The 24,235-nt window shown below is 49.9% G+C and overlaps 1 protein-coding gene across 1 annotated transcript in view; it reads right to left on the bottom strand.

Moving 5' to 3' along the window:
* The window catches only part of CCDC30 (coiled-coil domain containing 30), a 40,131-nt gene extending 18,009 nt beyond the window's left edge, over nt 1-22,122 (bottom strand). Inside the window, exons 1-8 of the mRNA XM_066563899.1 lie at nt 21,978-22,122; nt 20,025-20,145; nt 14,307-14,482; nt 11,924-12,077; nt 7,060-7,175; nt 5,139-5,231; nt 4,376-4,482; nt 3,418-3,610 (exon numbers count right to left, since the gene is read on the bottom strand). Of these exons, the coding sequence (XP_066419996.1) occupies nt 3,418-3,610; nt 4,376-4,482; nt 5,139-5,231; nt 7,060-7,175; nt 11,924-12,077; nt 14,307-14,482; nt 20,025-20,145; nt 21,978-21,986 (969 nt within the window). The 5' untranslated portion in view covers nt 21,987-22,122. The remainder of the gene's footprint in view (nt 1-3,417; nt 3,611-4,375; nt 4,483-5,138; nt 5,232-7,059; nt 7,176-11,923; nt 12,078-14,306; nt 14,483-20,024; nt 20,146-21,977) is intronic.
* Nucleotides 22,123-24,235: the final 2,113 nt, after the last annotated feature.

Genomic DNA, 24,235 nt, shown 5'->3' with positions numbered 1-24,235 from the left:
TCTCCATTTCAGGGGAGGCTCTTCCTTCCTTAGCAGACTCCTGTCTTTCCAAACCCAGACATGCTGTTATGGGATAAGGCCCATGTTGGAAGCAAGGAACAGGAGGGGAGGTGCATGGCCAGCTCCAGCTCATCCCTCATCCTGCTGCTTCCAAGGAGGAAGGAGCCAGACTCAAGCCAGAAAAAGATGGAATTCTGCTCCACAAAAGGAGTGGAACAACCCAGGCACATGGTGAAAACTCAAAGCTTCCACACATTGTGGTGCTCCCCCAGCATGGAGGAGCCCAAGACACCCCAGTTTAGGTGCTGGGATATCCTTGCTCCCTGTGCTCAGAGTGCAGATGTTGAGCCTGGTCCATCAGGACTCACCCTGGTCCCTTCACAGCTCATGGGAAGTTTACAGTCACTCCTGAAGGGCTCCAAGGCCTTGGGATTGGGACTGCAAAGCACTGATCTCTCCAAGCACTGATCTCTCCAAGCACTGATCTCTCCAAGCACTGATCTCTCCAAGCACTGATCTCTCCAAGCACTGATCCCTGCAAGCACTGATCCCTGCAAGCACTGATCTCTGCAAGCACTGATCTCTGCAAGCACTGATCTCTGCAAGCACTGATCCCTGCAAGCACTGATCCCTGCAAGCACTGATCTCTCTGCAAGCACTGATCCCTGCAAGCACTGATCTCTCTGCAAGCACTGATCCCTGCAAGCACTGATCTCTCTCTAAGCACTGATCTCTCCAAGCACTGATCTCTCCAAGCACTGATCCCTGCAAGCACTGATCTCTCCAAGCACTGATCCCTGCAAGCACTGATCTCTCCAAGCACTGATCTCTGCAAGCACTGATCCCTGCAAGCACTGATCCCTGCAAGCACTGATCTCTCCAAGCACTGATCCCTGCAAGCACTGATCTCTCCAAGCACTGATCTCTCCAAGCACTGATCCCTGCAAGCACTGATCTCTGCAAGCACTGATCTCTGCAAGCACTGATCCCTGCAAGCACTGATCCCTGCAAGCACTGATCTCTGCAAGCACTGATCTCTGAAAGCACTGATCCCTGCAAGCACTGATCTCTCCAAGCACTGATCTCTCTGCAAGCACTGATCCCTGCAAGCACTGATCCCTCCAAGCACTGATCTCTCCAAGCACTGACCTCTCCAAGCACTGATCTCTCCAAGCACTGATCCCTGCAAGCACTGATCCCTGCAAGCACTGATCCCTGCAAGCACTGATCCCTGCAAGCACTGATCTCTCTGCAAGCACTGATCCCTGCAAGCACTGATCCCTGCAAGCACTGATCCCTGCAAGCACTGATCCCTGCAAGCACTGATCTCTCTGTAAGCACTGATCTCTGCAAGCACTGATCTCTCTAAGCACTGATCTCTCTAACCACTGACTCTCTCTATAAGCACTGATCTCTCTAACCACTGATCCCTGCAAGCACTGATCTCTCTAACCACTGATCCCTGCAAGCACTGATCTCTCTAAGCACTGATCTCTCTAACCACTGACTTTTGCTCCTCCTGGCACCTCTGGGCAGGTGCAGTTTGGGCAAGGTCTCACTCTGCCTTTGGATCACCCCCCAAGGGCTCTTGGGGGGAAAGTTTTTGGTCCTGAAGTTACAAAGGGCTCAAAGGAGCTCTGAGCAGCCCAGATAAGATCATGCCAGAGGAGCAGCTCAGCTTCTCTTCCCCATTAGGGATCCAACAGACCCTTTCCAAAATCCAAGTCTTGGCACTGGCAGCCCCCCTGCTCCTCTGCCAGCTTCCCTTTCCTTAGGCCTGAGATCCAGTCTGGGCTTATTTCTAAAACCCCTGGCTGGACTGTCTAACTGCCTGAGCTTGGCTCTCCTGAGATGAGCTGGGACAATAGAGGGAGATGAAATCCAGCTCCACAGAACCCCAGACTGCTTCTGGAGATCCCAGAATCCCAGGATGGGTTGGGTTGGAAGGGACCTTAAAGCCCATCCTGTTCCATGGGCAGGGACACCTTCCTCTATCCCAGGTTGCTCCAAGCCCCCTCCAATCTGGCCCTGGACACTTCCAGGGGTGGGGCAGCCACAGATTCTCTGGACAACCTGTCCAGGGCCTCCCCACCCTCACAGACAAGAAATTCTTCCTCATATGTAATCCCAAAGCCAAAGAAGTACCAAGTCCCTGTCAATCCCAGTCCATTTGCAGAGCAGCACCTCAAAGCCCCTGAGCTCTGATGAGTTCCTGGCACCAGCTGGGTCTGCTGGAGCTCCCAGAAGGGAATGGTCTCTTCCCAACACACAGGAAAGCTGCTGCAACTCTGCTTTTCAAATCAAGATACGAGCCCAGCAATGTCTGAAGAGGTATTAGAAGTGGGGTGAAACACCCAGACCTCTCACAGAAGAGCTAAAGGACAAGAAACCCCTCTCCTTCTGCATGACTGGATGATAATTTGGGGTTCAGCAAGACTTTGGAGCTCCAAAAGGGATCTCAAATGCAAAACACACCTCCCCTCCTCACCCCCTGTCAGCCTTTGGTCAGAAGTTGATATCCAGCAATGCATTTCTTTAGTCTCCATCCAAGCCATTAACTTTTAAGCACTGAATTTGTGCTCCCAAATCCCATGCCAGCAGCAGAACAATCCTCACTCTGTATCCCACTGTCCTGATCCGGAGTCACAGCCTGACCAGCCAAGGCTTCTGCAGCTGGGCCAGGACCAGCAAAAATCCTCCCAAGTCCTTCCCAGGCAGGGCAGGACTGGAAAACACCCAGCAGAGCTCAGCCTTGCCCAGGCTCCAGCCCACTCCCTCCTCATCTCCAGGGCTCTTTAACCCCCTGGGAATGCAGGACAGAGCAACCTCCAGCTAAGCAGATGCATCTATCCATGGGTTTAACCCCCCCTCCTCATCCACCCTGCCTCTGCTCCCTGGCCCTGCATCCCTCAGAATGGGTCTTTGCTGTGGGGATCCAGTTGTGGGTTCCTCTGGGTCTGCATTGAAGGCACTGAGACAGGAGTTCATGTTCACACTCAGGTGTTTATTATTTCTTATCAGTGAAACAGTCTCACTGCTGTGAGTTCTGCAGCTTTTCATGAGAAGGCACAAAATGGCCACAATCTCTTGGTACAAGGGCTTTTCAGACTAAACTGTCCAATTCAGAACTGACACCTGGATTATTTCCCCTTTTATAACCCAGTAACTGATCCCACAGAGCTGCAATGCAGACTTTTCTGCCCAATTACAAAATGCCACCCAAACCCATGGAGAAGGAGGAAGAAGAAGCATGAAGAAGAAACCCAGGATAGAGTAGAAATCCTGGCTGGTTTTCCTGTCAAACCAAATACAGCAGAGTGCAGGGCCAGCTCAAACATCATTCTGTTTTTCCAATCAGAGAGAAAAGCAGATGGAATGAAAGAAACCCAAACCTTGTCTCTCCTGTTCCTTACTCACCTTCTGGTGCAGTCCCTCCACTTTGCTCTCCAGCTGCTGCTTCTCTTGCTTGCTTTGGATCTGTGTCTCTCCCAGGATTGATTCCAGCTTCTCATTGTGCTCAACCAAACCCTCTTGCTCCTGCTCCAGTTTTTGCAGCTTGTGGAGGAGCTGGGAATTCCTACCCTCAGTGCTCTCCATGGCTTCCCTGCACCTGCAAGCAAAACCCAGCATCACCAAGGCTGCAACTGCATCCCAGCTGCTCCAGGGAGGAAAAGCCAAGGTTTTTGTCACACTCTCCTGCTGGTTTGAAGTCTCACATCCAGCATGGCCTTATTTAGATGGGAATTAGGGGTGATGGGATCTACACAAGGGATGATGGGCAGGAAACAGGTCAGGCATGAGGCTGCCAACTGCAAATTCAGCTGCTTGAGGTGGAGAACAGGCTTGGGAAGCTGAAGGGAAAAGGGTCAGAGGGCTTTTTGAAGAGGGTCAGCTCCCCTTTCCTCCCTGAACCTGCCAGATGAGGTGCAGCACTTCCTGAGCAGGTACTGGGAGAACAAAGCTTTGAATTCCCTTAGAAATCCCTGTTTCCAACATTTCTGGTTTAAAGGCAGGTGTTTTGGTGCACTCCTGGAAAGCAACAAAATCCAAAGAAAACTTCCCAGCACTTAAACAGGTTTAAAAACAAGGTTTTTAAACAACATGATTTTTAAATAACAGGTTTTTTGTCTGTGGAGAGCCCCAACTCTCTTCTTTTAGGAAAGCAACAAACTGCAGGAAGTATCAGCATTAAACTGGAAGTGATTCCTCAGGACTGCATCTCCTCCAAATTTTCCCATTTGGGAGCAGAAGGACAAAGTCCTAAAGAGTATTTAAAACAATTCAAGAATCAAATAATCCTGCAGGAGAGAGCAGCAGAGACACAGCACCAGGAACCAGTGGAAGTACAAGGGTGAAGGATTTCTACACCTCTCACCTTTTGTGGAGAGTTTCAACACCCTGATCTCCATGTTCCTGATATGGGGCAGCTCTGCTGGCACCAGGGTCTCCATCAGCTCCTGCTTCTTCCTGTGTGCCCTGTGCCTGAGAGAAAATCAACATTAGCACAGAACTAGGATTGAGATGCCAGAATCCCAGGATGGATTGGGTTGGAAGGGACATTAAAGCTCATCCTGTTCAATGGGCAGGGACACCTTCCTCTATCCCAGGCTGCTCCAAGCCCTGTCCAGCCTGGCCTTGGGCACTGCCAGGGATCCAGGGGGAGCCACAGCTGCTCTGGGCACCTGTGCCAGGGCCTGCCCATCCCCAGAGCCAGGAATTCCTTCCCTATATCCCAGCTAACCCTGCCCTCTGGCAGTGGGAGCCATTCCCTCTTGTCCTGTCCCTCCATCCCTTGTCCCCAGTCCCTCTGTTGGAGGGAGCTCTCTTGGAGCCCCTTTAGGTATTGCAAGGGGCTCTGAGCTCTCCCTGCAGCCTTCTCCAGGTGAAAACCCCAGCTCTCCCAGCCTGGCTCCAGAGCAGAGGGGCTCCAGCCCTCAGAGCATCTCCTTGGCCTCCTCATTCAGCTCCAACAGCTCCACATCTTTCCCATATGAGCACAGAGTGACTCCAAGGCCACAGAAACAAAACACATGAGCCACACCAGCTCCATCTTTTGGCCCTAGGAGCCCCCCAGAACACCCAGGCTCTTACAGACAGCTAGGGGACCACGTTTTTCTGGAATGACAAAGAGGGAACACCTGCAGTGAGGCCACTCCAAGTCCCTCTGGTGCTGGTGGCTCTGGCCTCTCGCTCCGCTGGTACTCACAGATCTCCTCCTTGAGCTGCTCCACCTGCAACACACAACAGCTGCCCTGAGCTCTGCTGAACACTCCATTCTCATGTTTGTTATCCATGTATTTACTACTCCCTGCCCTGAGGGATTGGCTGAGATCCTGTGGATGCTCCAGCTGCTGAGTGGCCTCAGGTAAGGAGCAGTGAAAGCGGGAATGCTGCTGCTCCAATCCGTTCAAGGATGATTTTCCTGAATTTATTTCACTTCCTGACCTGTCAGATTTCAACTCTTATCTCTGAGGACACTTTACAGTGTCTTCCATCCATGGGATCAATGGAATTCCATTACCAGCAGCAGCTCTTCACAGTCACAGCTCATCCCAGGCCAACTGCCCAGCCTGTTCCTCCCCTACCCTTCATAACCCACAGGCAAGAAAACACCTTTCAGGACACCAAGCTGCTGTAGCTGGTAATAAAGCACATTTTCTACTTCTGTAAATTAAAAATTAGGGGGTTCCCAACTTCTGTGCCAACAGTTAAACCCCAATCCTAAGGAATAAAGGGAATTTGCTTTTAGCTTAACATGTGGCTGGAAATTATCTCAATCTGGCTATATTTTTTTTCCTGTTCAGTGATCAAAATATATTACATGTATCTGTATGTTTTTGTCTATATAGACATATATATATATATTTAATATTTTATTTCTACTCTTTTATAAGCTATACATACACTTGTGTATCCAGAATGACTGAAAGGAGCAATGTCCTACAACAAGGAAAATATTATTTGGAATAAAAAAATAAGTAAACAGAGGGATTTGAACTAAGTTATGGTTTTTTGCAGCTCCAGAAAGAGACTGTGCTGTAAATACAAGGCTTGAGGTGACAGACATGGAAAAACCAGCAATTTTTTTTAAATGCAAGGAACAAAACTATAAAAAAATCTCTGCTATAAAAAATACTGTTAAATTCTTGAATGGGATTTATTCCCACCTCAAATGGGAATAAATCCCATTCAAGATATTATCTGATAAACATTATTTGAAAAGTAGCTTCTCAGAGATACTTGTATTCATTTAGCAATGTTCATTTGACATGAGAGAACTGCAAGAGAGCCAAGAGCTCTCAGTGCTGGGATGGCAGAGGCTCTCAAAGGCTGATATAAGGAAATCAGGAGATAAGAACAGCAGTAGATTTTGTGCCCAATTATACATTTTAATAGGAAGCAGACTCTTCTATCCCTTCCCTGTTGGCAGCCTCATTAAGGAATTATCTGGTTGATAGTTCCTTAATTGCTCCTTAATTCTAGGTGGCATTTAGAGAATCCTGGCTGTATAACACCAAGCATTTAACTAATAGTAATGTAAAAAGTCATTCCATTAAGAGAACCCACAGAAAATAAACAAATCAATCAATGTGGCTGAGTTAAAAACCAAAGGGGCTGAGAGGAATCAAAAATGAGCATAAATTCCAATGGATTTCTAACCAGCTGGTGGGGGTTTTAGGCTAAACTTAGGTAAAGTGAACTCTTTAATCCAGTCCAGGCAAAGGCACATGTGTTCCTTACTCTCTTTACACACCTGAGCTGGGTTAACCCTGATCAGCAGGGAGCTGATCCCTCTCCATGGGCACAGGAAAATGTGTCCCAAAGTCTCCAAGCCACCACTTAGGTGGAGTCCCTCAGACTCCTCCTGCATTGAAGGAAGTTCCCAGAGCTGCATTCCACCTAATTCCCGAATTTCAGTGCTCCATGAACCCTGCCACAGCCAAAACTGCAGCTCTGGAAAGACTGGGCATACAAAAGCGAGGGGAAAGGGGAAGGCAGGGCAGGTTTGGGAGCAGGGAGGACTTTCAGGATCGTTGGCTTGGCTTGGTGGGTGCTCACCAGCTCCAGGAATGCTTTCCTCTCCAGGTCGAGCGTCTGCACGCGGGCCCGCAGTGCCAGGATCTCCTTGTCCAGCCGGCTGTTGTGCTCCATGGCCCTCTGGAGCTCAGCCCTGTCTGGGGACAGCAGCACCAGGGAATGAGCTGGGCACTGCCTTGGCCCTGCCTGCCCCACACTCCAAGCAGGGATTCCAGGCTGATCCCACATGTGGGAAAGGTGGGAGGCAGCATGGACATGTCCCACATCCACTGGGAGCAAGTCCCACATCCACTGAAAACACATCCCACATCCACATGGGAACACATCCCACATTCACTGGGAGCACATCCACTGGGAACACATCCCATATCCACTGGGAATACATGGGAATACATCCTGCATCCATTGGGAACACATCCCACGTCCATTGGAAACACATCCCACATCCATTGGGAGCACAACTTCATAGAACACAGGCACATGGGACACATCCATGTGGGAACACATCCATCTCACATCCATATGGGAATACACCCCACATCCATGTGGGAACACATCCATCCCACATCCATATGGGAATACACCCCACATCCATGTGGGAACACATCACACATCCATGTGGGAACACATCCATCTCACATCCATATGGGAATACACCCCACATCCATGTGGGAACACATCCATCCCACATCCATATGGGAATACACCCTACATCCATGTAAGAACACATCCATCCCACATCCATATGGGAATACACCCCACATCCATGTGGGAACACATCACACATCCATGTGGGAACACATCCACCCCACATCCATGTGGGAACACATCCACCCCACATCCATGTGGGAACACATCCACCCCACATCCATGTGGGAACACACTCCACACCCATATGGGAACACATCCACCCCACATCCATGTGGGAACACACTCCACACCCATATGGGAACACATCCACCCCACATCCATATGGGAATACACCCCACATCCATGTGGGAACACATCCCACATCCATGCCCTCTCCCTCCCACAGCAAAGGCTGATGTCCCTGGAGATCCGGGTTCAGTCTCTCCATCATTATTCCAGGGATCCTGGATCACAGAGGTAAACCTCATTTAAATCACACACCTCATCTAATATGGGTTTTTCACTTTCTCTTTAGAAAACCTCAACATTTTCACCATAAAATCCATCAGGGACACAATCCCAGCCAACGTATCCCTGTTGTCTGCACATTAAAATTTAATGGAATGGCTACAACTGGAAAAATTGCACACCAGTTTTTCTATGGATCAATGGATCAATGAATAAATTAATCCCAACACTAATTAATGCATATTCCCAATACTTCCAGGGCAGAAATAGGAAGAGATGTTTGCATTAGGAGCACATGTTGAGGACACACTGGTATCCCCCCCTGTCTTGGGGAGACAATTTTCCTTAGAAAAGGGAAGAAATATTATTCCCTTTTCAGCTTAACAATGGGCACAGAAAATTTAAGTTTAAATTTGAGTTCTATTCAGGCAAAAAAAAAAAATCTACTTTTTTGGTTCCACCATGGGAATACATCACAAAAAAAAGCCACGAATTGGAAAAATCAACAAATTCCTTTTTCAAACAAGGATTTTCAGTTGTGTCATTTGAAATAAAAAGCAAAGAACATCTCCACAGAATGACAGAATGGGTTGGGTTGGAAGGGGACCTTGAAGATTATCTCATTCAAATCCCCATATTCCACCAGAATGGAAATTTTACTCAAAAGCCTGTTGACCACCACACAAATTTATTATAAAATTATAATAAAATGATGATTAAAAGGCTGATGAAAGGACAATAAAATTTTCCTCTTGCAAAAATCCTGACCATCCCCTATTTTCCCATTCCTTCTCCTGTTTTTCCCCCTTCAGGGCTGACCACAGGGGTGATTCCACAAGGACAACAGTGTTTGGATGTGGCAGCCAAGTTCTGCTTTGAAAAATCCCACAGCATTCCTTATGCACTTTGTTAAATACCATTTAAAGCCTTTCTTCACCAAAATCCCACTGACTGGGCTCAAACTGGTCAGAAATTCTTGCCTCCAATGCACTCACAAGTTATCACTGAACCAAAAAATGCTGTTTAGGGGAGTTTTACTAAAGATGAGTGACCCCAGTCCAGGTTTTTAGCAGCAAATCAAAATTCATTCCCAGAGCAGCTGGCTCAGAGCTCAGGAGGAGAAACTTTACAGAGATACAGAACCAGGGAAGCCACTGGGACATTGTCACCCTCATTCTGCACACACAGAGACAAACCCCAGAGACAAAACAAGCATGAAACCTTTACTCACATTTTGGACAGCCTTGTGTTCATCCAGCACCTCACCAAGCACAGATTTCCCTGCTACAATCCGTGGGAGCCCCAGGCTGGAGCCTGCCCTGCTCCAGAGTCAGCGCTGGAGCTGCCACATCACTGATCCCATCCCTGGGGACTGTCATTGATCCCACCCAGCACAGGCAGGGAAGGGCTGGGAATGGTGGCACTGGAGCTGGAGAGGGGCTGATGGAGCTGGAGAGGAACTGATGGGGTTGGAGAGGGGCTGATGGTGCTGGAGAGGAACTGATGGAGCTGGAAATGCACAGATGGGGTTGGAGAGGGGCTGATGGGGATGGAGAGGGGCTGATGGGGATGGAGAGGACTTGGAAGGGCTGGAAATGAGCTGATGGGGATGGAAATGAGCAGATGGGGATGGAGAGGAGCTGGCAGGGATGGAGAGGAACTGATGGGGCTGGAGAGGGGCAGATGGGGCTGGAGAGGAACTGGTGGGGATGGAGAGGAACTGATGGAGCTGGAAATGAGCAGATGGGGATGGAGAGGGGTTGATGGAGCTGGAGAGGAACTGATGGAGCTGGAGAGGGGCAGATGGGGCTGGAGAGGGGCAGATGGGGCTGGAAATGAGCAGACGGGGTTGGAGAGGGGCTGATGGGGCTGGAGAGAGGCTGATGGGGATGGAGAGGACTTGGAAGGGCTGGAAATGAGCAGATGGGGATGGAAATGAGCAGATGGGGATGGAGAGGAGCTGGCAGGGATGGAGAGGGGCAGATGGAGCTGGAGAGGAACTGCTGGGGATGGAGAGGAACTGATGGAGCTGGAAATGAGCAGATGGGGATGGAGAGGAGCTGATGGAGCTGGAGAGGAACTGATGGGGCTGGAGAGGGGCTGATGGTGCTAGAGAGGGGCTGATGGAGCTGGAAATGAGCAGATGGGGTTGGAGAGGGGCTGATGGAGCTGGAGAGGAACTGATGGGGCTGGAGAGGAACTGATGGGGCTGGAGAGGAGCTGGCAGGGCTGGAAATGAGCTGAGGGGGCTGGAAATGAGCAGATTAGGATGGAGGGGGGCTGATGGGGATGGAGAGGAGCTGGCAGGGCTGGAAATGAGCTGCTGGGGCTGGAGAGGTGACTCTGGAGCTGGAGAGGAGCTGATGGGAATGGAGAGGAACTCTCAGGTCCTTGTGCTCTGTGTAAGAAGCAAGGGGAGCCCAGGACCTGCAGTCCTGCTCCACACCTGCCCCAGATGGTGCCAGGCTCCTCAAGGCAGTTGGTCCCTGCAAAGGCACATGGGGCTGGAGTCACCTCATCCCAGCTGCTGCTCTCCAATGAAATTCTGCAGCACAGATTTGGGGACAATGCAAGGAATCCCCCAAAAGAGCATCCAGACACTTGTGTGTCACTAAGGACATTTTCCATGGACATTTCACTCCAAGAGCAGCTGTACCACATCTCCCTCCAGAAAACTGTTTATTTCTACAGTCAGAATTTATTAAAAAAATCCTACTAATAAATAACACTTCAGGGCTGGTGAGCAGTTATTTCAAGAAGGAAATAAAGGGAATATCCCCAGCAAGGACAATGCACCCAGTCACTTCCCCACTGCTGCACTTGCTAAGGATCCTATGGAGGCAACATCCCAAACTGTACCTGGAGAACTTTGGGATAAGAGGTCCAGCTCTGCTAACATGGTAATTCAGCTACTCTGCTTCCAGAGTTATCATTCCCTCTCCATCCCCTCCCAGGGCAGAAAGCTCTCCCTGGAGAGGAGAGAGGAAATCCCCAGGGATAGGAAATTCCTCCAGACTGTGTGGCTGCATCACAGATCAGAGAAGCCCAGTGTCAGAATTAATGGATTTGTGACTGTTAACTGTGGTGTTGGGTCCCCAGGACAAGGTGAGAGGTGAGAATCTGACTCCATGTTCTTAGAAGGCTGATATATATCATATCATATCATATCATATCATATCATATCATATCATATCAATGTTATATTATATTGTGTTATATATTATATTATGTTATATATTATATATTATATTATATTATATTATATTATGTTTATATTATATTATGTTATACGTTATATGTTATATTATATTGTGTTATATATTATATTATGTTATAATATATGTTATGTTATATTATCTTATGGTATGTTATGTTATATTATATCACATTATATCACATCATATCACATCATATCACATCATATCACATCTATGCTAAAACTATACACAAGAAAGAGAAAGGAGACATCATAAGGCTCAACAAGAATGAATAATAAAAACCCTTGACAGACTCAGAGAGTCTGACACAGCTGACTGTGATTGGCCATTAAGTAAAAACAATTCACATGCTGGATAAACAATCTCCAAATCACATTCCAAAGCAGCAAAACAGGGAGAAGCTGAAGCTTCTCATCTTCCCAGGAGAAGAAATCCTGGTGAAGGGATTTTTCAGAAAATATCATGTTAAGAACTGCATTCCCACCTCCTAGGGAGCAGGCTGGCTCCTGGCACTGATTTTCCCACATTCCAAGCAGAGAGGACAGAGTGGCCACCAGAGCAGCACTTACCTGCTCCATTCTGCTCTTTGCTTTGTGCATCCAGCCCTTCTGCCACCCTCTGGATCTCTTCCTGGGACTCCACCAGCCTCTGTGGGGCCTCATCCAGATCTCCCCCATCTCCTGCAGGCAATGCTTGCTCCCCCTCCAGCTCTTCCCTGCAGAACTGAAGCACAAGGGTTAATGTGCCAATGGAAACGAGGAACCCTCATTTGGCGGTGATGTGACCAAGGCAGAGTTGTTTGTCACCCCCTCCACACTGGTCCCATCAGAAAATGTGGATTTCCTCATCTCCAGTGCCAGATCTGAGACAAACCAAAGGCAGGAGATGCCCACCAGGCAGCCCTGCCCCAAAATGTGAGGTGTTCCCCTCATAATGGGATTATTTCCCACCCAGGCTGGCAGAGTGTGAGGATGGGGCTGTGACACTGTTTGGACTCTAAACCTGGTAAAAATCTGCTTAAGGACAAACCTGAAATGAGGGAGAGCAGAAGTGTGATGAGGAACAGATAAGGGAGCTGAGGGGAGGAGAAAAGGAGGCAGCAGTGCTGGGGGAGCCTTTTCAGAGAGGAGCAGATGCTGTTTGGCCTTTGGGGTGCAAACACACACTCCTGCAGCTTTCAATCCACAAGAACTCCCAAATCCATCCTGCAGGGCTGCTCTCCATGAATTCCTCCCCCAGCCTGTGCTCATTCTCACACTGCCCCAACCCAAGCACAGGGACTTGAACCCCAAGAGCTCCCCTGGATATCTCCACATCCCTCTTTTTTATGGAGTTATTCCTGCTCCACTGCATCTGCTCTGAAGGGCTCCTAAGGCTCAGCACATCTGTTGGTTTGATATTTGGCCCTTCAGAGGGTGGGTGAGCCAGCACATGCCATGAATCCAGAAGGCATTTCCATAAGGATTTCTCAGAGCTGACCACACAGAGAGGCAGGTTTGTATCCCGCCTTTCTGCTTTCCTGGGGATGCAATAAAACAATCAATTCTGCTTGAGCAGTCTGGTTAAAAGCTGAATTCATGCCTGAACCAGACAGGAACGTGTCCAGCCCTTGATTCCAAGAGTGGAACAGGCCAGCTGGGAACAAGCAAGGCCACACATTCCAGTAAACAGAGTAAGAGGAGCAATTAACACCTTAACCTGTAACACTAATGGTTCTGCGAAACAAGTGGGACGCTCCCGGGAACAATGGAGTGTTTAATCAACAGTTTGTGCTCCAAAGGCACAGACAGGAATGACATCACCGGGGACAGTAATCAGTCCTGTCAGGGAGACAGTTTTCCGGGAAAACACATCTCCAATGTGTCCTTCACCTGATTAAACAGAAAGGAACAAGAGAAGGGGCCCTGACCCCTATTTGAGGTCTTGCTTCCTCCTCACAGCTTGGGAGCTCAGGGACAAACAGCAGCTCCTGGAACCCCAGAGCATTCCTGGACTCCAGTTCCACAAAGACATGGCCATAAGTCATGAGTGGGTGGAAAATTATGGCCTTGGAACAATAGAATCAGAATATCCTGAGCTGAAAGAGACCCACAAGGATCATCCAGTCCAGCCCCAGCCCTGCACAGACACCCCAGCAATCCCAGCCTGTGCAAACCCTCCTGGAGATCTGGCAGTGCTGGGGCCAGGACCATTCCCTGGGGAGCCTGGGCAGTGCCCAGCACCCTCTGGGGGAAGAACCTGATATCCAACCCAACCCCCCTGGAACAGCCCCAGCTGCTCCCTCAGATCCTGGCACCTGCTCACCAAAAGCAGAGATCAGAGCTGCCCCTCAGGAGAGGCTGCAGCCCCCACTGAGATCTGCCCTCAGCCTCCTCTGCTCCAGCTGAACCCAGAGAAACTCATTCTTACACCAAACACATCACAAACTCCTCAACACAGGATTACAAATAACCCATTTCACTGTCCCTGTGCAGATGTGGGAGTAAATCAAGTGCAAAGGGTGAGAATGAACAAAGGCACTGACTTAGAATCCTGGAATCCCAGACTGGTTTGGGGCTGGAAGTGATCTTAAAGCTCATCCCATCCCACACCCTCCCATGGGCAGGGACACCTTCCTCTATCCCAGGCTGCTCCAAGCCCAACCTGGCCTCGGATGCTTCCAGGGAAGGGGCAGCCACAGCTTCTCTGGGCACCCTGTGCCAGGGCCTCACCACCCTCACAGCCAGGAATTCCTTCCCAATATCCAATCTAGACATATTCTGCCAGTTTGAAACCATTCTGCCAGTTTGAAACCATTCCATTCCATCTTTCTTGTAATCCTTTCACGTATTTCATACCCAACACTCCACAGTGGCCTCAGAGAAAGGAGAAACAATTTTCATTACAGAAATATCCCAAAAACATTCCTTTCCCACAGCTCAGAGGCAGGCAGAGCCAGGGAGCAGGAGGTACCTGGAGCCCATCCATGCTGCTGTGGGATCCCAGCTGCTGGGCTGCCACTTCCAGCCTTCCCAGCAGCGCCGCCCGCTCCACCAGGAGATAGGCAACCTGTTCACTGGCAGCACTGCAGGAGATCTGGGACAAACCTTCCTGCTCCAGCATCTCCTCCACCTCCTTCAGCTGGCTTTCTGCAAGGCAAGGCAAGACAAGGCTTGTGTAAGTCTCTGTCTGAAGTTGTCACAGACATCTTTTATGAGAAATCCTTTCCTTAGGATTTGTCCTCCTGAGAAGCTGAGAGGCCTCAGGAACAAAATGCAAACAATGGTTATCTGCTGCTGTGGAATGCAACAGGTGCATCTGGGATTGGGCTCATGTGGTTGTTTCTAATTAATGGCCAATCACAGCCCAGCTGGCTCAGACTCTCTGTCCAAGCCACAAACCTTTGTTATCATTCTTTCTTTTTCTATTCTTAGCCAACCTTCTGATGAAATCCTTTCTCCTATTCTTTTAGTATAGTTTTAAAGTAATATATATCATAAAATAATAAATCAGCCTTCTGAAACATGGAGTCAGATCCTCATCTCTTCCCTCATCCTCAGACCCCTGCGAACACGGTCACACGAAGTTTCCCTCATCTGCCCCACAATTGTCATGAAAGGGACAGAGATTGGGGACCACTGAAGAAAAAGGACAGACAAGGACCCTTGTCTGAAATTCTGCCCTTGTTGGCTAAAGTCGCTTGGCAAGGCCCTGAGGCCTGAGCACAGCTTCTGGCACTGCCAAGCTATTGTTCACAGGTGTGTTTGCTGCATGCTACACTGAGCCCAGTGAAAGGAAAAGAGGGGCACTCTGCCCTTTTTGCAACAATGGCCCTGGAATTTCCCCACCTCTCAGCTCTTCAGGACTTCTCCTGAGGTAGTTTTGGTGGTCCACACAGAAGACCCCTCTGCTCTTTCTACAATCCTGCCCCTCACCTGTTCCTGTGTCATTATAAAAACTGTGTGGTTCTCTTGTATAAAACCTTCTTTACTCTTTCTACAACACTGCCTCCCACCTGTTCCTGTGTCACTATAAAAACTGTGTGGCTCTCTTGAATAAAAATTTCTTTACTCTTTCTACAATCCTGCCTCCTGCCTGTTCCTGTGTCATAAAAACTGTGTGGTTCCCTTGTATAAAACCTTCTTTGCTCTTTCTACAACCCTGCCTCTCACCTGTTCCTGTGTCACTATAAAAGCTGCATGGTTCTCTTGTATAAAACCTTCTTTGCTCATTCCACAATCCTGCCTCCTGCCTGTTCCTGTGTCATTATAAAAACTGTGTGGTTCCCTTGCATAAAACCTTTTTTGCTCATTCCACAATCCTGCCTGCTGCCTGTTCCTGTGCCATTCTCAGCCGTCAGTGACACTCAGGCACTGATTTAGCCCAGGCCCAGCACAAGCACATCCCGAGGCTCCGATCGATCCCATGTTTCCACTCCGCGCTCGCAGCCGGCTCCATCCAGCCCTGGATGGAAAACACCCTGAGGTTCCCCAGGCTCTTCCCCAGGGAGACAGAGCCTCGATGCAGGGTCAAACAGGGCTCCCCAGCAGCTTCCTGCTGCAGCAGAGCAAACCAGGCAGTTTGCAGGATCCAAACTGCTCCCTGTGCCTCAGGAAGAGCCCATGGATCACACTAAACTGAACCTGGCAGTTCCTCTCATGGCTTTGCCAAATGCCAGCTAAAATGAACAGAAACTGCTCTGGTTTATGCCCAGGATGGGACCCCCTGTGCCCTGAACCACCTTCACCTGGCAGTGCCCTCCCTTGTCCCCAGCCTGCTCAACTAAACTGAGCCCCTGCAGGAGCGATGAGGGCAGGACGGTCAGGATGGATGGAGATGAGAGATCCCTGCAGCCAGGGCTTGGAACCTGCAGCTCATTGCAAAGGGCCCTGCTGGGAGCTGCCAGCCACAGCTCAGAGCAGGCCCAAAAAAGAGAGAGAGAGATAAAATGTGGTAAGAGGATGAGAGAGAGCAAGAGAGAAGAATAAAAGCAAGAGGGAAAGAGAGCAAAGTTCCTGTTACAATACCATAAATCTTCTTCTGTGTTGAATATTCTGATTCTCACTAACCAGTCTAGTACAAGATACAAATCCTACAGCATTTCCATACAGCCTATAAGAATCACTACATCACCATCCTGTGTTACATTTTAAACCCTAAAAACTCCTCTTTGGGCCCCTTCTGCCAAGCTGGCAGGCTCTGCTCTGACCCTTGGGCCTGTCTGCAAGCACAGGGTGTTGTTTAATCCAGTTCAGCTGGCCATGCCATTGTTTTCCAGTTGTTCAGTAACTGAGGTATCTCAAAGCTTGCTTTCATTTCAATCTCACTTATAGTTTACATATTCTCAAAATCTTTTGCCAGGCAATCATATTTATAAGGCTTTCTTGTTTCCCCTTCTCCAACAAACCCCAAGCTGCCTGGCAGCTTCCTGCCATTGCTTTGCCAAATGCCAGCTAAAATGAACAGAAACTGCTCTGGTTTAATGCCCAGGATGGGACCCCCTGTGCCCTGAACCACCTTCACATGCCAGTGCCTGTTATAGTAACTTTTTTGAGCTAGGTCTAATAAGTTTTTGGAGGCCTGTAACACACCCAAGATAGCTCAGCTACCTTTGAGGGCATAAAAAATAGCAAGATGGCTTTTGTTGCACTGTTGGAAACAAAAAGGTTTAATAAAAGGCAAAATAACAAACAGAGAAAACTGAGCTAAGTGCTAGACATTCTTGTTCTTAGTAAAACACCTTACAAAAGCTGTTAGTTTTTCGGTTCACTCCTTTTTCTAGTTAATTGCTTAAACAAAACTTTTTAACTTCTGTCCAATTAGCTATTCTTAAGTTTAAAGTGAAGTCCCCTAAGGCTATGAAGCAGCTTTTTTCACCTAATCAAAAAAAAAAAAAAAAAAAACAAACAACTTCCAAGCTTCTTTCCTTTTTAAGGAGACAAACAATGGTTTTGTCACTCCATCAACAAAAGATACACTCCTATAAGTGCCCCCCTTGTCCCCAGCCTGCAATGCAGGATGAAGTGGCATCATTTTAGATCCCAGAGGCTGAAGAGGAAAAAGGATTTGTGAGGATGAGGGGGGTCTGCCCACTCAGCACAGGTTACCTATGAGTAAACCCCACTGACTGCTTACAAACCCCTTCCCTGCTTGGGAAAACCAACCCCTGCCCCAGGCACCGTCACACAGCAGCTCCACCGGCATCTCCTACCTCTGTCCATGCTTCTTTGGAAGCAAATTTTATATTAATATTTATATTTTCCTACCCCAGGAATACTCAGAGAAACAGCAGCCACCTCACCCCACCCCAGCCCTACATCCTCCAGCTCTGCTGGGTGTGTTTAACCAGCCCAGCTGCTACAACAAACAAGCTCAGCCCATGACTGTGTCTCCTTTTTATTCCACTTTTGAAATAAATCCAGGCAGCTCCCCCAGCACAGTGTTTCACTGCACTGCAGTTGTTTTTCAGGAAGGCTTTTGGGAGCACCATCGATCTGTCCTCCAACAACACCCGGCGCGTTCAGCGAGAGCATCACAAACGCATCAGGAACTGCCTGGAGGGAAGGAAAAATGTCACTGTGGGCAGAGGTATCAGATGAGGTGACAGCTCAGCTCAGCTCGATGGCCCAGCATCAACCAGCCTTGGCTGCTCCCTGTAGGATCCTGTGAGCCCAGGATGGGCAGGAGGCAAACGTGCGAGGGAATATTTGCTTTTTATCTTCAAAAACTGCTCCGTGTCAGTCAGCAGCACTGACTGTCCTCAGGAGGGCTGGAGAGAGAGCCAGGGATGCAGCACAGAACCCTGAGAGAGCTGGAGCAGCCCAGCAGAGGCCTTTGGGGTTGTGCAGCATCTCCAGCACAAGAACATCCAGCCACGCCACACTAGAGACAGCCAGGGGGATTTTGTTATGAAGAGGCTGAGCCAGAACCATGGAACCACAGAATGTCCTGAGCTCAAAGAGACCCACAAGGATCAAATCCAACCCCTGGCCCTGCACAGACACCCCAACAATCCCAGCCTGTCCAAACCCTCCTGGAGCTTTAGGGCTGTGCCCATTCCCTGGGGAGCCTGGGCAGTGCCCAGCACCCTCTGGGGAAGAGCCTTTCCTGACACCCAACCCAACCCACCCCTGGCACAGCTCCAGCCCTTCCCTCATGTCCTTTTCCTGGTCCCAGAGAGCAGAAATAAAATTCTCCTCCAGAGGAGCTGCAGCCTGGGATGAGCTGTGCCCTCAGCCTCCTTTGCTCCAGCTGAACAAACCTGGATAAAAGGATCAGTCACTCTATAAAGTGCTCTACAAGGACCCCAAAACACCTCAACCCTGGCACCTCTCCCTGCAGGTGACAGCCCAGAGGGAGCTTCCAGATTCTTAAATTATCCACACACATCCCAGGATAGCAGCCAATGCCAGCAGTGAGCCAACAAGAAGTCCTGAACCTCAAAATCTGAGTGATATCCCCAAAAAATCCCTCCAGAAACACCAAAGCCACACAACCCCCTCAGGGACAGCAACCAGCAATCCCTCCTGGACACACCCAGATCCATGGAGAAGGATCTCAGCTCCCACTCCAGGGGTACTCATTGCTCCAGAGCCTCAGGAACCCCTGAGGAAGGGAGGAAGCCCAGAGGAGCAGAGCCAGCAGGAGGAAATGACCACGGTCAGCTCTGGGGACATTCTGGGTCTCTCCTGACACCTCGTGGAAAGGCAGAGAACCAGGATTGGGGTTTTCTGCCACAGCCAGGCTCCCAAGAGCTCGTTATTCATTTCAGGCTTTGCAAGCAGCCTTTTCACCACAAACCACAGCTTCAAGTGCCCACAGACATCACATTTTTAGGTAAATCCATCTTTGGGAAGTCACACCACCAGATGCGCTCTCTGAAAACCCAAATTATGCTCAAAATTTCCCGCAAATTCCTGTATTTGCTGCCCCAGAGCCTGGATCATGAAGAAACTCTTAAAGTTGTGCCATCAACCCAAATTTTATCTTAGGACCAGGACAACACAGCTCACTAAAGGAGTTAATGGTGACATGGGCTATGAGCACCACTGCAAGTGCAACAGAAGACTGAGGAAAATCAAGAATTAAACCTACCAAAAGTGACCCTACAGTTTGAAAGTAAATTATTTCAAGTGAAATAATTTGTTTAAACAAAATTACTGAAGTTCAGAGGGGCCCTGAGCAACTTAGTCTAATGGAAGGTCCCCCTGCCCATGGCTGGGGGTGAAATTGGATGAGCTTCAAGGTGTCTTCCAACCAAAACCATCCTGGAATTCCATGACAATGAACACCCAAGTTTTGAACCATCAGAACAAACAATTCCTGTCCCCTCCCATTGTTTTAAAAAATGTGGGGTTTGTGTGAACCAAAGCTAAGAGCAAATTCACTGACTTGGTGGGAGAGAGAGATAATTTAGAGCTGGAAACCAAAGAGCACCATCAATCCTGGTCTTCAAACAGCCTCTGGACAACAGAGCTACATGGAGAACCTGCCAAACTCCCTGAATAAAGGCAGTAAAAGCAGGCAAGAACCTCTAAATCAATTACAAATCTGTTTGAACAGCTCATTAACACTTGAAGAAACTTCTCAAGCAACCCCTGAGAACTCCCCAAAAACACTGCTGGGCTCTCCAAGAAGCTTTCCAGAGCCAAACAGCTGCCAGTGCATTCCCAGGGAAGGGGAAGGGATTACCCTGCTGCAGCTGTAGCTGGGCCAGCTCCAACCTGAGCTGCTCGTTCTCCTTCTCATACTCAGAGGCAATGGCATCCCTCTCTTCTGTCAGGGCACGGACGTGGCCCACGTAGCTCTCCACCTGGAACAAAGGAAACCCTGCTGTTCCCACGTCTGCTGGCACTTCCAGTGAGCCAGCAGCACAAAATGTTCTCCACTGTGGCACTCACATCCTCTGGAAAAATCCCTTCGCCTAGGGTTTTTCTTCTGGTGTGAAAAATGCGCATTTTATGATTGGCTTTTGGCAAATATGAAAATGAGTATTATATGGGTTGTGTTAGAAAGTTATGGTATGTTAATTTTCTTAAGTAGTTTAGGTTTCTTAAGTAGTTTAGTATGTTTAGGTTATAACATAAGGTTAAAATAGAAACTGTGCTATGTAGGATATTTTTTTAAAGAAAGGACTCACAGTGAGACAGCAGCCCCAGGACACCTGAATCTTTCAGAGAAAGAGAATTTATTGCTCCCTCATCAGAAGAAATGAACTTCTTCCTGCCTTGCTCATCCCTGAAGACACCATTAGGATTCAGAGGAAGAAGCTGACACTGCCCAGACAGAATCCTGTGTTTGAATGGAATTTATGCATCATGGATGAGGTGTATGAATATGCAACAAGCTGTTGCTTTTAAGGGTTAATCCTCTGTTAACGTGGGTCCTTTTTCAGGCTTATTTTGCCCAGAAAGAGGTACCCAGACCGTCTGTTACTTTGTTTTTATTGTCTCGTATTGTCCTAAATCCTAATTGTCCAAATTTTTATTACTCTAATTATATTGCTATTTTTATAACTATTTTAATAGTAATAAACTTTTAAAATTTTAAAAACAAGTGATTGGCTGAGAAGCCTCAGAGAAAAGGAAAATAATTCTTATCTCATTTGCTTCTCCTGTGTTGTGCTCACATGTGGAATGTGGTTGGAGATTGTTTACCCACAGGTGATTGTTCCATTGGATTCTGCTGGGAGTTGTTTTCACTTTTTGGCCAATCAGGGCCAAGCTGTGTGAAGACTCTGGAAAGAGTCACGAGTTTTCATTATTATCTTTTTAGCATTCTGTAAATGTCCTTTCTGTATTCTTTAGTCAGTTATTTTAGTAATCTTTAATATAATACAGTATCATAAAGTAATAAATTAGCCTTCTGAGAACATGGAGTCAGATTCATCATTCCTCCCTGCCACAGGGGTCCCTGCAAATACAATACTCCACCCCATCATGTTTATAGGATAACCTCAAATATTTACAATATGTCTTATGCCTTTGGAACACCTGGGAATGGTAAAACCTTGACTGGGAGGTCAGGTCATGCAGCTATGGGGGTGCTGGGATGTGGGGAGCTCTGAGGGAGCTGCTGGGCTCACCAGGTGCTTTTTGATGCTCAATATGAGGAATGGGAATTTAATCCCCAAATTCCCAATGGCAGCAGTGTGGTAATGACACACCTGCACAGAGGGGGATCAGGGGATACAGGCCTGGCTGGGTTAACCCCGGGGGTATTCCAGAAGCACCGAGGTTGGAAAAGGCTCCCAAGTGTCCAAGCTGTGACAAAACTCTATCTTGTCACCAGACCAGAGCAGTGAGTGCCACGTCCAGTCGCTCTTTGGACACCTCCAGGGATGGGCACACCTACCAATGCCCGACAACTTTTCCAGTGAAGAAATTTCTCCTCATGTCCAACCTGAATCACCCTGGGCACAGCCTGAGGTTGTTCCCTCCCTCTCCTGTCCCTGTTCCCTGGAGCACAGCCCGACCCCCCTGGCTGTCCCCTCCTGTCAGGAGTTGTGCAGAGCCACAAGGGCCCCCTGAGCCTCCTTTTCTCCAGGCTGAGCCCCTGCCCAGCTCCTTCAGCCCCTCCTGGAGCTCCAGGTCCTTCCCTCCCTCCCCAGCCCAGCCCCAGCCGGGCCCGCTCTCCGGCCCTTACGTCTCTCATGTCCTGGGCCCGCCGCCGCTCCAGCTCTCCCAGCCGGGTCTCCGCTCGCCGCAGGAGCCGCCAGGCCAGACCCAGCTGCTCCTCGGCCGGGGCGGCGGGGTCGGCACCCTCGGCCCGCAGCCAGCGCCGGATGGTGTCCGCCGGCACCGGGGGCTCCGCCGGCACCGGGGGCTCCGCCTGTGGGGCAGCCAGAGGGGCCGTGAGACATGGGGGGCCGCGGGTACCCCGATCCCCTTGGGGTACCACCGACCCGACCCTCCGAAACCCCTCCGGGCCGGCACTGACAACACCCTGAGCCCCCCTGGGCCGGTCCCGGGGGTGCAGCCGGCCCCGCCGTCCCCGAGCCGGTCCCGGGGGTGCAGCCGGCCCCAATCGCCCTTGAGCCGGTCCCGGGGGTGCAGCCGGCCCCAATCCCCCTTGGGCCGGTCCCGGGGATACAGCCGGCCCCAATCCCCCTTGGGCCGGTCCCGGGGATACAGCCGGCCCCGCCGCCCCCCGGGCCGGTCCCGGGTATAGACCCAGCCCCGCCGCTCCCCGGGCCGGTCCCGGGGACACACCCGGCCCCGCCGTCCCCGGGCACCCACCGGGGCCGCGTCCATGCGGCGGGACGGGCCCGCGGCGCCATGGCAACAGGCCACGCCCCCAGCAGCCGCCTACTGAATGGGCCATGAGGCCACGCCCCCAACGCGTCAGGTGGTGTTGGGGAGGCCGCGTCCCCGCCACGCCCCCTGTCCGCTCAGTGGCGCCCCCTTGTGGCCGAGAGTGGGCACAGCGCCCCCAGGGTCATCCGAAGGGAAGGGAAAAAAGGGAAAAAAGGGAAAAAAGGGAAAAAAGGGAAAAAAGGGAAAAAAGGGAAAAAAGGGAAAAAAGGGAAAAAAGGGAAAAAAGGGAAAAAAGGGAAAAAAGGGAAAAAAGGGAAAAAAGGGAAAAAAGGGAAAAAAGGGAAAGGGAGAGGAAAGGAGAGATCTTTAGGAAGACCTTAGAGAGGTCTCAGAATTCTTTAGGGAGACCTTAGAGACAATGTCAGTTCCTACAAGGGACTCCAAGAGAGCTGGAGATGGACTTTACATGAGGACATGGCGTGCCAGGACAAGATGGGATGGTTTCCCACTGCCAGGGGACAGGGTTAGGTGGGATATTGGGAAGAAATTCTTCTCGGTGAGGGGGGAGGCCCTGGCACAGGCTGCCCAGAGAAGCTGTGGCTGCCCCATCCCTGGAAGTGTCCAAGAACAGGCTGGACAGGGCTTGGAGCAACCTCGGCCAGTGGAAGGTAGAATGAGATGACCTTTAAAGCCCCTTGAAACCCAAAGGTGACTCCATGAGATTGAGGAACTGAAGAGCTAAGTAGGTCCACCCTGCAGAAGCAACTCCCTGGCTGAAGACAGCTCACAAGGGGATGGCAGAGAAAGGAGACCAGGACATGGCAGAGTGCAGGGAGGACCTTCCCCTGAGCCCTCTGAGATCCTCAGAAAGCAATGGACAGATCCTGGACTTGCAGGAGCCACTTCCAACTTGGGTACCACAGCCAGCATTCCCAGAGTGCTGGTGCCCAAACAGTGCCAGGGTGGGGGCACTGCTGGGCTGGGTTTAAGCTCCCACAGGAACAGGAGCATCCCTGATCCCATGGGATGGGGATGGCTGTGCCTCAGTTGGAGCCTGGGGAATCTCCCCACCCAGCACTTCACACAGAGGGGCAGACACAATGCTGGAAGCCCACAGTGTGCTCTCAAGTCCAATGAAACCCCAAGATTCTCTGGGCCCACTGCCCCAGTGTGCTCCTCAAAAAGCTCAGATTATTCCTCACCTTCCCAACCAGCTCTGAGGAACTCCAGGACACTCTGAAGACAGCGTTGGTGGCATTTCTCCCAACCCTTGTCCCAACTCCTGCAAGGCCATGTCCAACTTACACAAGTTTTATATTCCCACCCCTGCTGGCCCATCCATGCTGTCTACAGAGGCTCCAAACCAACACAAGAGAACTCCCAGACTGGACATTCCCTACTGGCAGATGAAGACAGGCACTTCTTGGAGCTTATTCACCTTCTTTAGCAGTCCTGGCCACAGGTAAGTTGTGCCTTCCTTCTCCTGACTCAGTTTCCAGCTGGATCTCTCCCCTCCTGACCAACCTGGATTTCTACCATCACTGATGGCATCACTGATCCCATCCTTGTGCTCTTTCCTTGCTCTTCTGGCTTTATTCTCCTTGTTTGCTGAGCACCACCCACTTCCAGAGCATTGGTGCCTCCTGA

Source organism: Molothrus aeneus, chromosome 21, assembly GCF_037042795.1.
Source record: "Molothrus aeneus isolate 106 chromosome 21, BPBGC_Maene_1.0, whole genome shotgun sequence".
NCBI classification, from domain to species: Eukaryota; Metazoa; Chordata; class Aves; order Passeriformes; family Icteridae; genus Molothrus; species Molothrus aeneus.
The sequence above is the reverse complement of the archived record's forward strand: the minus strand, read 5'-3'. Positions and strand labels throughout refer to the sequence as shown.